Source organism: Pygocentrus nattereri, chromosome 2 (genome assembly GCF_015220715.1).
Source record: "Pygocentrus nattereri isolate fPygNat1 chromosome 2, fPygNat1.pri, whole genome shotgun sequence".
Taxonomy (NCBI): Eukaryota; Metazoa; Chordata; class Actinopteri; order Characiformes; family Serrasalmidae; genus Pygocentrus; species Pygocentrus nattereri.
This window is the reverse complement of record NC_051212.1, coordinates 12,269,705-12,286,538: the sequence shown is the minus strand read 5'-3', so window position 1 is coordinate 12,286,538 and position 16,834 is coordinate 12,269,705. Positions and strand designations below refer to the sequence as shown.

At 39.9% G+C, this 16,834-nt stretch overlaps 1 protein-coding gene across 12 annotated transcripts in view; it reads right to left on the bottom strand.

Annotated features, from left to right (window-relative positions):
* The window catches only part of LOC108436881 (zinc finger protein 521), a 198,844-nt gene that overhangs the window by 155,430 nt on the left and 26,580 nt on the right, over window positions 1-16,834 (bottom strand). For 8 of the 12 annotated variants that reach the window (XM_037547194.1, XM_037547188.1, XM_037547197.1 and 5 more), the window contains one exon: window positions 12,645-12,836. The exons of the other annotated variants lie outside the window; for them this stretch is intronic. Coding sequence is in view for 5 of the 8 variants with exons in the window: in XM_037547128.1 (XP_037403025.1) it covers window positions 12,645-12,836 (192 nt within the window). In the remaining 3 variants the exon portion in view is untranslated. The remainder of the gene's footprint in view (window positions 1-12,644; window positions 12,837-16,834) is intronic. 12 annotated transcript variants of the gene reach the window in all.

Here is a 16,834-nt window from a genome sequence, read left to right as displayed (position 1 = left end):
CTAATAATATATAAATATATATATACTGTGTGTGTGTGTGTGTGTGTGTATACACACACACACACACACACACACACACACATACACACATACACATTCCTAACAAATGGAATTACCAAAAAAAAATATTTGGTAGAATTCCCGTTTAATACTGAAGAAGAAGCTGTACTGTGGAATTTCAGAGCAAAATTTCACAACATGACCCACTGAGTAGTACAGCACTACCCATATTCACTAGCATTTAAAAGGTTCACTTTTCATAGAAATATATATTTTTCATTTAATATACAATATAAATAATCAAAACCAAAAACAAATAGACAAATATCATATTTAATATTTATTTATATTATAAAATTATATATTACATATTTAGCATTTTGACAATAATAAAATTATGTTCAAGGATAAATTACATACTGTAATGTAAATCTATTTACAAGATTTATTGTTGTTATCTGTTTGAAGATGTGATTTAACTTTTAAAACAATTATTTATATTAATTTGACTATAAATGCATTCCGTCATTTTAGAATCATCTACTCTGTTCATCATTTTGGCAACATCTACAATTTTAGAACTTAAAGCAATAGTTTCGGTTAAAGTTATCAGTTAAAACTAAGTTAAGACTAAGTGAAATCTTAAAACATACCTGCTCAGCTGTGTTTGAACCAGCTGCCTTTCATGTAAACACGGCCGTGTAAAATAGCAGCAGCTATTAAACTAAAGTCTATTTAATATTTGTTTACTGCAAACAACATATTACTAAAACAACGTAGAAAGTATAATCCAATTTGCGCAGACAGAGAAAAAGGAAAGAAATCAGAGTAAGCGTGCGCTGAAAACCTCAAATGTTGAGCTAAAATTCGGGTCCCTTCATCAGATTTCTTAATCAGATTTATAGGCCTTAATTAGCTCTAAGTAATAAGAGTATGCTGACCACTCAAATAATCAGATAACTGCCAAAAAATCGGATTATTAAGTGCATGTAAGCACACTGTCATCAAAAAAGCAGCCTTAAAACAAAATGTAACTTACCTAAATGTAACTGAATCATCTATAAAAACACAAAAACTGGGTCAATATTATAATCAAAAATTATAAGCTGCACTTATATTTTACTGTACTGCACTCTGTATTGTAGTTTATTGTATTGTATCTTATTGTTATTGTATTGCATTGAATGGCACAGAGTTCTGCGCTCAACTCTGCTCCTTTTCTCTCTGTATCTACACTGACTTTGTTTCTAGCAGTATCTGAGCCCAGGACGGTCTTTTTCTCTAAGCTATCGGTAACTAGCAAAGATAATTTCTCTAGATTGACAAAGCACTTCTTGTAAGTCGCTCTGGATAAGAGCGTCTGCTAAATGCTGTAAATGTAAATGTCAATATCAGCCAATACTTAGAAAGCTACTCAAATCTGATTGAAAACTGAATCCCTATGTATAATAAGCACTTCACAGAGCTCTTCACTGATTTCCACTTTACTGTCATTATTTAACAGCTAATACTTCACAGTGAGTGACACAGAGGTAAAGCTCGTCAGTAAGAAAGCTACACCATATAACATTAATATAACATATATAATACTAATATAACATTAGCATGACACCTACGGAGCAAGACGGCAGTGGAGAAATCCACTTTGACAAATATAGCTTTAAGGAATACTTCAGCTTAATATGCTAACAGTGCTAGCAGCATTAAATAATGCTAACAGGTTCGTGTTCGTTATCTGTGATTTTTAGCAGCGTTAGCATTTTGTCACAAAGCACTCCTTAACTCCTCTACTCTCTACTCGCGACCTCCCTTGATTCCTTTATCTTCGGCCATCTGGATGAGGCACGCTTAGCGTATTCTCTCAGTGGTGTGATGAGAACAGGGAAAGGCACTTATTAAAAAGGCCATCTCACAAGAGTCCTCACAAGGGGAAGGTCTTCCGCAGAAGGACAGGAGGAAAGGAGCAGCTTCGGGGAAACAGGAGAAGAAAGAATCTCCATAGGGCAAGCAGCCAAAGGATGGAGGAAGGACATTTCAGCAAGTGACTAAGACACAGGATGTATTTCTCTTAATAGCTTTTCTTTTTGACAAAAACATCTAAAAATATTTCACTGAAACGGCGTTTAGCTGTGTCTTCTTTGTTAAAGGGGAATTCCAACTCTTCCAGATTTATGCTTTATTAAAGGACTAGTAATACGATGAAGAAATCTGATAAAGAGAGCTGCATTTCAGCTTAGTGATCATGTTTCTCAGTGCATGTGAACTCTTACTCTGATTTCCTTCAGATTTCTCAGTCTGAGCATGTGCGAAATCAGACGGCGGTACTGGAAATAAGCAAGTACCGTTCCAACACATTTTGAGCGACACTGAAACCAATTACTTGCTTGACAACATGTAGGATAGAAATATTCTTCATCTTCTAGATGATGTAGGTTCATATTTTCAAGTAAAATGGCGTAATGTTTTAAAAAAGGCTGCAGTATGAAGTTTGAGTTTACGTTACGATTACGTCACGTCTTATCCTGTGAGTTTATTGGCTGGTTGCAAAGCAGATATCCGATTACTGCTTTTTTGAATTACGCAGAAATCTTGAAATTTAGGCTTTTCTTGCAGTGTTTCTCAGCAACTACTGACTATATCCTAAATATAAGTAGTTTGTGCTTTCAATGTAGTAGTGAGTAGTCAGCTCAATATTATAGCAGAAATCAGCATTGTATTACACTGGTATCAGCCTAGCAGACTGTATTTAGAGGCTGCTCCCATATATCTTTTCAACCCCTGGCCAGGCACTGCTGGCCAGTTCCTCCACAGAGATACAACACTAGGTGCTTGACTTGGCCTAGTGACTACAGGATGTCACATTACTATGAGTAAGTAAGAACTTGCCATCGTTCCCTCCCAACATAAACACAACCATTTGCTTCCTCTGGACCCACCGGCCCAGAACACTGTGCAGACGGACTGAAACCTGAGTCTCAGCAGTAGGTCTCACCACAAAGCTAATCAGCACTTGTACTGGTTAGTGGCTTTGCTGAGGAGTGCTAAGTCGTCTCATCTGTTTTTCCAGATGTTAAAAGATAGCAACAATTAAAAGACATGCTTGTTGGCTCTCGTTGTGGAGGAAAGGTGCTCGGCGTCCTCTGCGTGGGGAGCTTCTGTTCTCTGGACTGGTATGTGCTCAGCAACGACCAAGAACAGTATCAATAAACATGCTGGTTTCTGCCAGAAGCTTAAGTGCAGGGCCAGGCAAAGGAATAGTTGAGAAAATAATGAAATCTTTCCCTAACTTTGAGTATAGTAGATCAGTCAGACATGTTTAGTGTCTAAAGTTTGCTTCTTTAGTTTTGCATTGGAGCTATGAGACTTGGAGCTATGTAGCAAATGCTTATAACTATCAATTAACATTGCAGAAAACTGCATGCCTAACACCCAATTATACGTTCATGTCTGCCATAATGGCAATACCACTGCCCTCCTCATGGTAGACTAGGGTACAATTCCCTGTCTGGGCAACCACCCCACGCTATACCACTAAGGGTCCTTGGGCAAGACTCCTAATGATACATGTGCCTCCCTCTAACGTAATTAAAGTGGTGCCCAGACATTTGAACAGGTGTTTGCAAACATGTAGAGAAACTGAAGTCATGCATTTCTCCTACCTTATTACATCTTTCCTGTCTTTTTATACTATATTTTCTCCTCATTGCTTGTACCCATAAATGCAATTTCTGCCAATATTTGAGGAAGTCAAACAATCAAATCAACGTTTACAGAAGTGTTTTTACTGTTTGTAAATCCTAATCTATGATTTGTCAATACCAGCAAGCTGCAGTTGTCCATTTAGTCTTGGCAGGGTTGTATTTGTTGAGAGTTGTGTACTTATTTCACCATTATAAGTCCTCCACTTACATCCCTCATTGCTCAAGAGCAGCTCAACTCCACTTCCTCCACTTACACTCCTCATTGCTCAAGAGCAGCTCAACAGATCACAGCCTTTCACATACAATGTCCTAGTTCATTTGAAAGCAGATTTACAGGGAAAATGTATATAAGTTGATTATATTTATCTGAAAATTTATTGACTTCCCTTCCTCTGGCAGAATGGCCACTAGGGGGCCTGGAAAAGAGGCCACTATCTTGGTAATATTTTGAAAATATGTTATATATAAACATCGCACCTTTTCTAGCAATCTTCAACTTACTCTATTTAATTCTAGTTCGGATCTGGTCTCGCCCCATATGCATCCAAAGTAACAACGGTGTGATGCACAGCTCTGGAGGTACGTACTGGATAGTTGAGACTATAGTGGTGAGAACAGTTACCCAACAGCCCCTACTCTGTGTCACTTGCATGCATCTTTGCAGAAGTATACATCATCCTTTTATCATCGCAAACTTACTTTAAACCATGTTATGTAAAAAGATTTTGCATGATTTCTACCACTGTATGACACATTATTGTCTAAAAAAATGGGTAAAAATACAGAAATATACTGTTTTTAGCTATGCAATGTACTGAGATGCAGGTGAGTAACCTGTGCTCACTCTGACCTTGATCAGCTGTACGGCTGAGGGCTGATAACAGGCTCTTAAGAGCAGACTGAGCACTCCACTTTCTCCCAGTTCCCTAAGGCAACCGGAGCCCGGGGTGGACAGCAGGATGCAGCACCCGGCCCGCAGAAACCTGATCCACAGCCGCGCTGGAGCCAGAGCCAGAGCAAAGCAGAGTGGGCCCTGCCCCAGAGAGTGCGGGGGGCTTTCAGGGGTAAACATACCTCGGCTCTGCCTCCTCCTGCTCTCCGGGGGCGCATTCCACCCACCCCTTGCCATGTGTGCAGTAGACTTTGTCTCAGGGGAGGCATTCCTGCAGCCCTGCCCAAGCATCTGGAGAGTCCCTGTCGAAGGCAATGTGCAGAGGGGGTCGATACAAGAAAGAGGAGAGTGAGGAGGGGGTGCTGCAAACATTCCTAGAGCCCTGCCCTAGTCGAAGATGGCCTGCTCCCCAGAGACACATTCCTGCAGCAAGCACTCTCTCTCCCTAGCTTTCTTTCTCTCTTTTGATTTCTCTCTATTCACTTTCCCTCCACTCTCTCTCTCTCTCTCTCTCTCTCTCTCTCTCTCTCTCTCTCTCTCTCTCCTTACTTTCTTCCTCTCTCTTCCTCCGGCTCCTTCTGCAGTCCAGCATTAGTGCGATCAATAGCACCGATCGCATTAGGGACACGGGCCGATCCATACCGCCGGATTCCCTCAGTGCGGGCCAGTGGTCGCGCCTTAAGTGCACAGAAAGGTGTTAAACCTCTCCCAGACTGGGGGGAGACAAAGGCAGCCATTGATCGGGGTGACATGTTACATCTCTCTCTTTTTCCTTTCTTTGTGTTTCGTTCTCTCCTCCTTTCCTGCTGTAACACAGATGTGCCCAGGCACTTCACTTTCCCTTCTTTTCCAACCACTAAAACGCTAATAACACTCAAAATCTGCCCAAAACATTGACCGCAAAATACTTAACGAAGGACCTGTTTGTGTCCATTCTTCGTCACGCTACATCATCTTTTTTCTTTCATTATGTTTCGTTCTCTACCACTTTATGATGCACATCAGCCAGGTTTGCTCGCTATTTCATGCTACACAATGTGTTATTACATATCATTACATTATCGCAAAGTTGGCCTTTATAATACTGATGGTGCAAAAGGCTACAGCCTCTAACTAATCACAATGTTTTTATTTATCTAGACCAGTCACAGTTTATGCATTTATGTGGATGGCTGATAAGATATTTTGACCAAAATAATTGTTTTGTTTTTTGGTCGAAATATTGTAGGCCAATCTATAACCCTATCAAACTGAACATGGTGATTATCCAAATCCATTAAACTAGTTAAAATCTGGCACATTGGCTAGAGCAAGGGTTGCAACACGCAGCTCTTTTACTGTCCTGTTGCAGCTCCACAGCACAATTCGATTTTTAGGTAAAAATAAAATAATCCTCCTTTAGTAAAATAAAGCTCTGCTGATCGCTTTAACACAAGATTAACAATACACTGTCTTAAACACTGGTGTTAATGTAGAACAGCTAATTTATCAACCTTTCAGCCTGGAGATTGGCATCAGAGTGCTGGTCACACAATAAAGACAGGAATCTGGCCTAGCTAGTACCAAAGGAAACAGCAAGGGGAGGATTTAAGATGAACATTGATAAATTGGAGATGAATGGACTTATTTGCATTCAATCACTCCGACTAATTCCCTGATACATTTAATCAACGAGAAACTGCCCAACACTAAAAAGTTGCGAAGCTGAAGTCCGCTTCCCATTCGCCAGGTTCTTGTTCAAATTTTCTCCGTTCCACCTTAAATGGTACGGCAGTTCCACTCTGGTGCCTCAGGCATCATTTAAGGTGAAAGGGGAACATTTGAACATGAAGCTGGCAAATGAGAAGTGACTTCAGCCTCGTAAAAAGTCGAACACTGAGAGACATTTTACAAGCAACTATTCTACTTTTGCAGAAAAGTTTCCTGCCGGAGATGTGAGAAAAGTGGCTATAGCTGAGCTGAAGCTTAAAGCGTAGAAAAAAGTAAGTCTGCATTGTTATATTTACAGCTTGCACTAGTATATTAGCACATATTGAGACATGTTTACAGCCAAGATGGTAAAACGGACATAACATGTTGTGGTTGATGCGGTGGTTTGATTTTTGTTGAAAGGATGAAAGGGTTGCCAACCTCCGAGCTAGAGTAAAATGGATCTGCCAGTGGAATCAGAGCTTTCTGTGTGCTAACATTTTTGTATTACTGCATTAAAAGCTCCACAAGGCTTTTTTTATTGTTGGAGGTACTGTGATTCTTTTCAGAGTGAGCTCATTCAGAGTGCAATTCGGATCAGTAGGCACTTAATATTCAGTGACTCCCACGCACAGACTTTACTTGGGCAGACCTCCCAAGTATAATGATAGCATTCAAGTATATTTTGCCTCATTTTAACAAAATCGGTTTCTATTTCACTCAATTGTAACAAATTTCAATAAGAATTTTTATTTCACATCATCATAAACATAATACACAGTGTCAGTGGTGTGAAGCATCGCTCTCTGTGGTCATCTCCACATTCTAAACCTAAAAAGAAGCCTTTGTTTATCCACTTTTGATACAATAATGCTTATTTCTGTGCTTATATAATGCTTATATTGCTTATTCAATGCCTGAAATACCCGACTGAGTAAACAGGCTGTGAGTTATATAGCCGTATATTCAAATAAGCTCCACCACTGCCAAAGAGTGTCCTCCCAGGTTTCCTTCAAGACTTCTATTAAACACTGCTAATGTTCTGTTTAATCACATTACCAATAAAACACACAGGAAATGTTACTTACATTCCTATGAAAAAGAGCAGATTATGTACGGCAGAATGGACATTTTTCTATGTAGTCAGACGAATGAAACGCAACTGTTGTTACGTTTTTAACCAGTCAAAGAAGCACAGTACCACACAGCAACCTCCATATGCTGATCCACTTTTCAATAACTCCTCTGGCAGCAGATTTAAAAAAACGTTTGAGGGAACTTCACCAAAGACGGTCAGGCCTTAAAGGGTTAACCTCATTGCAAGGTGCACTGCAATCACAACATCACAAAATACTACTATTTTTGCCACATTGTGCAGCCCTATTTCCGGTTACCGAAAGAAACAGCAAGTAACACATTACCATTCAAAATCAGCTTTGGGGCCCCTGAGTACAAAACGCTTTCAGTTGAAGGATCTGTTTGTGTCCATTTTCCGGAAAGACCTGGTTTAACTGTACCTGTCTCTTTTGTTCCGGAGGTGGCGAGCGCCGCACACTTCCGAAAAGGCAATTACCTCCTTTTATTTGGCTTCCATGGGGGGTCTAATTCAAACCGCTTTTCAAGTATTGTTCAATTAGGAGTTATTTGTCTAAGAGATTGACGTTAATGAGGGGTCGGTTAATGGCAGGAAGGCAGCACAAAGGAGCCTTTGGGGCAGGGAATCACAACTGAGAAAAATGAAATACACAAAAAAGAAACTATAATATGAACTGAAGTATGACTCCAGAATTCAAAACGAACCTGTCAGGGAAAGTTTAACACTCATACCAACAAAGTTATTCTCAGTTTGTTATAATTCCATCACACAGTTTTTACAAAATCACTAATTACATTCACATTTAATTTACATTCTGTATCAACGAGATTAAACATTTTTTCTGTTTGTTTCTATAGAAAAACGTGACAAAAAGAAAAGACAGGATTTCAGACTGTAATAACTTCTCATCAAAGTCAAATCATAACAAAGTATCTCTTCTTCTAAGGGTTTAAGGGGAATTTCACCAGTTTTTCAAAATTTCCCGCATAACGTAATTAACATAAAGTCATTCAGACTAGTCTGACGTGAAATGCATCAGTAATTTTTTGCAATCATGGTGACCGGAACCAGATGTCTGAAGCATTTACTATCTCTAAAAGCTCCCTTGCAAAAAGTTACTCCTCAAAATAGTTATGGATGCATTTACTGATGCCTGAAACATAGTTTTGCAGTATTTTAAAGTAGGATTTTGGTCTAACATGCATGAAAATCCATTTATGGTAGAGAGGTATATGTAAAGTGTGTTGAAAATGTTATTCTTTAAGATGTATCACTATTATACCATCATCAACATTACATATAAAAGACACACAGAACTTAACTGGTCATTTTGGATTGTAAACAACATGGCTTTATTTGCACTGCTGACAGCGAACACTGGTTCCTATCACCACTAATGTAAAGAAATCAGAGTCAGTAGATTTCTACACAGTTAACCATTTCATATCAAACTACTTTAACGTCTCAAGAACTTATTTAGCTAAATTTTGAATATTTGGTGAAATTCCCCTTTAAGAGCTAAACTAACCATGGTGATTTAGACCAATATGCAAAACACTAAGAAGACATTCACGGCCCGCTCGTCTCCAGCAGTTGTGCACACAGCTCATATCCGAGGAAGGAAAGACTGTCATAAGAAATAGGAGAGCAAGATGCACGAGCCAGTAGAAGTGAGGTGCAGCACTAATTTGGGGAGCAACGTGTGACAAATACATTCATAGTGAATGTACTCAGAGAGCGTTTGAATAGCATTAGGTCTTAGCTGAATTATTCACCACAGCCCTGCCTGCTAGTGTTCCTGAGTTGATTGCCTGTCTTTCTCAAATGAATAAAATAATATGCCTTATCGCACGCATCGCTCATTCCCTCTGCCTCTGACACACACACACACACACACACACACACACACACACATCACACTCCCAAACACCCACTAATACACATGAAACATGTTCATAAAGTCTATTTCCTCACAAATACAGCAGCTCTCACTAAACGGAAAATCTCTGTAATACTCATATGGAAGATCTTACTGTTCTTCTAGACACACGAGACCAATCCAAATCATTCGTGCCTTATAATTCGTGGTTAGACACAGGAGGAACACTCAAACATCTCTCTCTCTCTCTCTCTGTCTCTCACTCTCTCTCTCTCTCTCTCTCTGTCTCTCACATTTATGATGAAAAGGCACACAAAGGCTTACTGTCAAGGGTAAAGTAAAGCGGTTCTATAGGGACCTGTGCCCACCGGACCAAATCACTCCCAGAGCCCTTTCTACATCTCATGGAAAATATTTACCTAACCATTTTCAATGTTCCTTTTGGCGCAATGTGATCATTTCTCAGTGTGTTTCATACCGTTTATGGTTTCAAACCGATTATTTTTCCTCCAAGAATAGTCATTCTTCTGTTATTTCTGCAAAAACTAATCCATAATATGTATTTTTTCACTCAGACTTTTAAAAGTTTTGAGCAAAGTGTGAACTCTAACACTGTAAAACTGCTCAACCAACTTGTCTTCATTACAGACAGACAAAGGAATCAGAATCGCATTGGTTTCAGCAGATAATTGCTTTTAAAAAATTACCACAATTGAGTACATTTGACTGATATATCAATCATGTATTTGTTGTATTCTGGAAGAGCAGAATGTTTAGGTGTTGCTGGGTTACTGTGCTAACTGCCTTAATTTTATTCCTATTACTGCATTTGTAAGCATGAAGAAATTAATATTTCTCTTTTAGATTTCTCTGTAATGCTAATCCTGGTAGATGTGGTCCCAATTTCTGCATTTTATAAATGGACAACACTTTATTTGAGTGGTGCTTTGTAGATGATTAATACACTCTTAACAGATAATGAGTAACACATCAGCAACGTATCAGTGAAGTAGCAGCAGTGAAAGCCAGAAGTAAATATCTTGTAGCTGTTCTGTTGATACATTACTTACATTAAGTAGATGTGCTGTTGTTACTTCCATCACGCAAAACCTAACCTTACCAACTTCTCCAAAACCTAACCCTAATCCTGACCCTAACCTTAACCCCAACCCAAAACCTAATCCTAACACTAACCGAAAGCTCAACCCAAAATCTGACCTTACAAACCTCACCCAGAACCTAAACCTAATCCTGAACCTAACCTTAACCCAAACCCTAATCCTAACCCTGGCCCTAAAGCTAACACTAACCTAAAGCTCAACCCAAAATCTGACCTTACAAACCTCACCCAGAACCTAAACCTAATCCTGAACCTAACCTTAACCCCAACCCAAAACCTAATCCTAACACTAACCGAAAGCTCAACCCAAAATCTGACCTTACAAACCTCACCCAGAACCTAAACCTAATCCTGAACCTAACCTTAACCCAAACCCTAATCCTAACCCTGGCCCTAAAGCTAACACTAACCTAAAGCTCAACCCAAAATCTGACCTTACAAACCTCACCCAGAACCTAAACCTAATCCTGAACCTAATCTTAACCCTAACCTTAACCCAAAACCTAATCCTAACCCTGGCCCTAATCCTAAAACTAACCTAAAGCTCAACCCAAAATCTGACCTTACAAACCTCACCCAGAACCTAAACCTAATCCTGAACCTAATCTTAACCCTAACCTTAACCCAAAACCTAATCCTAACCCTGGCCCTAATCCTAAAACTAACCTAAAGCTCAACCCAAATGCTGACCTTACAAACCTCACCCAAAACCTAAACCTAATCCTGAACCTAATCCTAACCCTAACCTTAACCCAAAACCTAATCCTAACCCTGGCCCTAATCCTAAAACTAACCTAAAGCTCAACCCAAATGCTGACCTTACAAACCTCACCCAAAACCTAACCTTAATCCTGAACCTAATCCTAACCTTAACCCAAAACCTAATCCTAATCCTCATATGTTTTTGACTTGTTACCGAGTGTCTGTTGAGTGCTTGTTTCATCACAGCAGCAAACTAATCTAGATCACTGACACAGACTGGAGTCTAGAACAAACAGGGCACCCAGTCCAGCAGAAGCAGGCTAGAAAAGCCTTTAGCTGATATCATTAGTTTTCCAAGCCGTCGCTGTCAGTGTATTTTTAGTCATGTTCATACATCAGACAAGCAATGACATCCACCTGCCAGTGACCCTCACAAACTCGCCGATATTAGCTGAGCTCCAGAAGATTGTAGGAGCTGACAAATGAGACCTGATATGACTGTGATCTACCTAATGCAGCAGTACAGACACTTCAACCTACACACCCAGAGAACAAGGTTACTGTGACTACATCTGACAGAAAGAAAGTGAGGAAGAAGAAAAAGATGAAGAAAAAGAAAGAATGAAAGTAAAGAAGAAAAATGAGAGAGAGAAAATGAAAGCAAGAAAGCGGACAAAGAAAGAAAGAAAGGAATGAGGAAATAAAAAATAAAATACGGACAAAAGAAAGTAAAAAAGGAAGAAAGAAGGAAAGGAAGAAAGAAAGACAATCAGGAAGTAGAAAAAGGATTAAAAAGAACGTAAAAAGAATGAAACCAAAAAAGTAAGGAAGAAAGAGGAAAAAAGAAAGAAGGAAAGGAAAGAAATAAGGAAGAAAGAAAAGAAAAACAAAGAAAAGGAGGAAAGGAAGAAATAAAGAAAGAAAGTCAAGTAAGGACCAAAGAAGTAAAAAGGAAAAAAGAAAGTTAAAAGAAAGTAAAGCAGAAAGAGGAACCAAGTAAAAAAAGGAAGGAAGGAAGGAAGAAAGAAAGGCATCTAAATGTTATGGATTAAACAACTAGATGTAACTGTGTGTCTATTAGAGAAACTGAACATAATGAGAACATAATTATGATGTATCATGTAACGTCAGGTGTGTTTCAGAGACCTGAATACCATCCGAACCATTAAAAACTAATTAAACCAAGAAAGAAAGGAAGAAAGAAAGAAAACGGTAATTATCTATTAGTTCTAAGTGGACTTAATTGAAGAGTCATGCAAACTTTACAGATTATACTGTGAAGCTACTTTTCTAAGAGAGATGGAGGTGAGGATTATTGTGATGTACGGCGTGATGTCAGGTGTGTTTCAGTAACCTGAGGACAGGCCATCAGAATCATTAAAAACTAATAAAAACTTGAATTATGGGAACATCTCAGTCTTCAGAGCGCCAAAACATCAAGAAAACACAGAAGGTCACAGGACAGATATGAGGGAGCGGCAGGAAGGGGCAGTGGTGACGGGGCTGGTGTGGTGCGAGGCGCTAAGCTAGTCTGGGCTGAGTGCGGCAGAGTGAGCGTTGTTTACCTGTCAGCTGGCATTGATTAATCTTGTGTTGGGTAAGATCGCTCAGCGAGTCGAACACCTGCCGGCAGGCGCGGCAGCTGTGCTCCTCGTCCTCCTCCTCCGCCTCGTCCCCTTCCTCAGGAGAGCACCTCCTCCTCCTCAGACGCCCGTCCTCCGCATCCTCAGACACCCTCTCGGGGGCACACTCGGGATCTGTGGCAGAGAACGGCATGCGGTGGTCACTGCTGGGTACCGCCCCCGCTGAGAGCTCACAGCTGCGAGAGCTCTATACTAAGATCCATGGACGCATGTAATTGTAGAAAGTTTAGTGAGAGTGCACCTGACCTGCACTTCAGGCTAACGCTACAGCTAAACCGTACAACTTGTAACTCTGCGGATGCGTATCTGCAAACGTGATGCAGACACTGCCAACGTGAACATGACCGTGCCCTGTAGGGGGCAGCGTGGGTCGTATAGATTTTCATAACGTTTCTTTCCTTCTTCCTCAAACTGATCCCTTTGATTTCCCAATAACGTTGTCTGGGTTTAATCCCACCCCTGATCCCTGAACCCTCTGTGGTCTGAGGACATTTTCCCAAGTTTTGCATTCCTTCTTAAATTCTCCTTTAAAGGCACTTGCGTTTAACATGATAACCATATGTTTTAATGAATTAAGGGTCTCTGCCATGATTGGTCAATGCTTGTCTGTAGTGTCAGTGCTTTCTGAGCGTCCATTGGTCAGTTTCACACAAATTGTAGACGAATAGACGAATCCACCAATTGCACTTGGTAAAAGGCAGATGACGTGTATCCCAGCCCCTCTTGGGGTAAGATGGAAAGGGCGACTCCACAGAAAATGTTTGAACTCTAATTCTGTCCTGTATTATCGCGAAGACAGAAAAACAGATATAGAAAACAATCAATTTTGACACGCAGGCGAGTTCATGGACCCCAGACGGTTCAAAACTCTACACAGTTTGAGTGTGCAAGAGTGTGTTGAGCTTGTTGTGCTGTTTGCTAATTAGTAGAGTATAAGCTTCTGTTAGAGGAGTACAAGATATATGTCATTGGCTATATTAGCGTCAAACAGCTCTCTGCTGGTAATCCTCTTAAACAATAAACACAACTGGAACTTCTTTGCTTTCCTTTCTATTTTTTTTATTTCTACACATTTTTCTTTTAATTTTGAGACAGGAAGCAAACACAGTAATAGCAAGTAAGTTTAAACTTAATCTTTGCCAAATAAAATAAGGTACTGTCACGACTGGCCCCTCCCAGTCCTGTCCATGTGTTCGTGTTGTGTTTTGTTTTTGTAGTCCAGCCCCCTTGTTTAGTGACTGCGCCCCTGATTGTTTCCACCTGTGTTCCTGCCTGTCCCTCATTTACCCTGTGATTATTTAAGCCCTGTGTTTGCCACTAGTTGTTGCTGGTCTTTGTTGTTTGTAATGTTTGGATGTTTGATCTGGTTTGTCTGTCATGTCTGACTTTAGATCTCTCCGTGTTGGCCATCTGACTTTGGACCGTTATGACCCTGATTTTGGATTTGCCCACAATAAAAGTCGCTTATCTCCGCACATTCGTCCGCAACCTCGCTCCCCATTACAGGTAGTCATGGCAGATTACAGTAAACCTTGTGGTTTTCAAACATTCACATCTTTAATCTGGACTCAAAAGTGTAACTGATCTTTTAAGAAAGAACGGAATTGTGAATATCACACAAGCTCTACTGTCTGAGGAGGTTTTGTCTGAAGCCTTTTTGTCAGAGGACGCCGAGTTGTACAAGAACTGAGACATGACCATGTTTGTTCTCAAAACCTGAAGCCGTTTCGTTCAGCTATCTGCCTACCACAACAGTACACGGTGCCCTTGCCCCAGGTGTGTTAAACCAGTGGAGCTCAACAGCCGACCACAATAAATGTGGTATTAATGCAGGACATCACGTCTCCCTGGCACTTAAACATGTTTAAAAATTCAGTTATGTTCACATGTGGGAATGCTAGTGTCCTGCTACAGTTTGCATGTAATCAATCAATAAATGAATAACCACTTTTTAAAAACCGTGGTAACTCCGTTAACTACCACATGGCACAGACCTAGCTTCATAGCACCAGTGCAAACTAAAGAAGCAAACTTCAAACACTAAACAAGTCTTGGCTGATGAGTTACATTTTGCATAAAATAAAAACATTTGTTTTTTTTGCTAAAGCATTTTTTAAAAATACTCTTTATTTTTTTCTAAATCTTTCCTTATATTACGATATCGTACATGAACTTCACCTTTATAGAATAATCCATATCCGTTTACATGACTGGAGGGAAAAATCGTTCACAGCACATAACCAACTGTGCAACACTGATATCAGAGAAAAGGCCATCACTGAGGTGTGAAGCTTTTTATAAAGGCAGCTGTGAACCTACATAGACAATTTAAACGTATGCCACCTTAAACCAAAGTGCAATGATGCTGGATACTGATAACATGCTTAAAATATGCCTAGAATTAAAAGTTATTCTGTGAATTTTCAGCAAAATTTCAAACCTTTTCAAACTGTGATTCACCCCATAGAGAACCTCTGTGACAGCGAGTAACAAGTCACGATTCCCGAAATTCGGCGAAACCATTGCAATTATCTAAGTAATTCCACATTACACCTCATTTTGTCCATTATGAGCATGAAAACATGAAGACAATCACAGACACCCTCCTTACTCACTGAAGAACATAAAATATGCTCCAGCTGAACTCAAAGCTCATGCATTCTACATGGAGTCAGCCAATTCAACGGAACAGAAGACAAAGCAAGACAAAGCACACGAAGCCGAGATTGGTGTGTGTTACGTTCTCAATGTGACACACTTCCCTGAATAATTCAGCCTTGCTTGCAGGCAGCCACGGGTCGCACACATCAATATTCTCCTATCTGCAGTGTTGTCTTTCAAAGGCAAACCAGGTCCGCATCAGCGCTGGCTATCAATCTTGTTGCTCTGCAGTGGCCATCTAATTCGTAATATGGAACGAGCCTTCTAGGCCAATTCTTAGATCAACCTTGTCTCAAAATGGATCTGACAGTCATGAAACAAATGGTAGTTACTGTACGTGAGTCCGAAGTCTCATCTGTCAAAACATCTTCTTGAAGACGTCTTCTTGAAAACTCCAACACTCTTATGAGTAATATATGACAGTCAAAACAGAACCATGCTTCATAAACTTTAGTCTATGGGATTTAGACCTATATTAAAGAAACAATAGCAAACATCTTTACATAATTTCATACAAACCTAGAAATTCTGTTTCTTTTGTCAAAATTACCGCCACAGCTTCTCCAGGCCATCTCCTGTAGTCATACCCTCTATTCTCATACTACAGTCTTATGTTGAATGGGGTGGTCCATGCTAGCAAAATGTCATTTGTTAGTTACCATTTCAATTAAACATGACCAAGGTCACAGAGATGTCACCTGCTTAATATGGGTACAGCTAACCTTCTGGACCATTATTATTCCAAACATCATGCTGCGTTCTCAGAACAAAGGGTACCGGTAAAGTTTTGTTCCCCAGGTTACAAACAGTGTAAATGCAACCTCAGGGGATGGACCTACAGAGCATATCATTTAGCAGTTAACGGCCTGGTTTTGGTTCTAGAATGTATGTATGGAGAATTAAAACACGTACTAGATACATTATCCAGCTAGATTTCTCTTCTACTACACTGTTTAACCTTAAGACATAAGGTATCCCAAAGTCTCTCATGACTGAACTTGCATATCGCTGCTGTCCGAAGAAAACCTCATATCTCCAAAATGATAACTTTACAGGAGAAGGGAAGACCATACTTTATTTTTAACGTGAGTCAATGGAACCAGACTTTTTTACAGGTGGTTTTTGGCTGTTTCCTTTGGTTCATTCAACACAACATTTACTCACAATATAAAGGGCCACAAGTATTTTTCAAATTATGTCAAAAACTGAAAAACAAGAAAAACGCAGAATGATGAAGTTCAGATAGCAGCGACATCCTAGTCCTTATAGTTACAAGGTTCTCCTTGAAGCCCAGAAGACCGAACAACAGTCAGGGTCATTAAAAGTACATAAGTAGTAACGATTCGTCAGTAAACCGGCATCTTCCAACAACAGTTTCACAAGAAAGGTTAGGGAGAAACTGGCATCTCAGAATTAACAAAACCGATCTCTATTGTCTAAGCCGCCCAAAC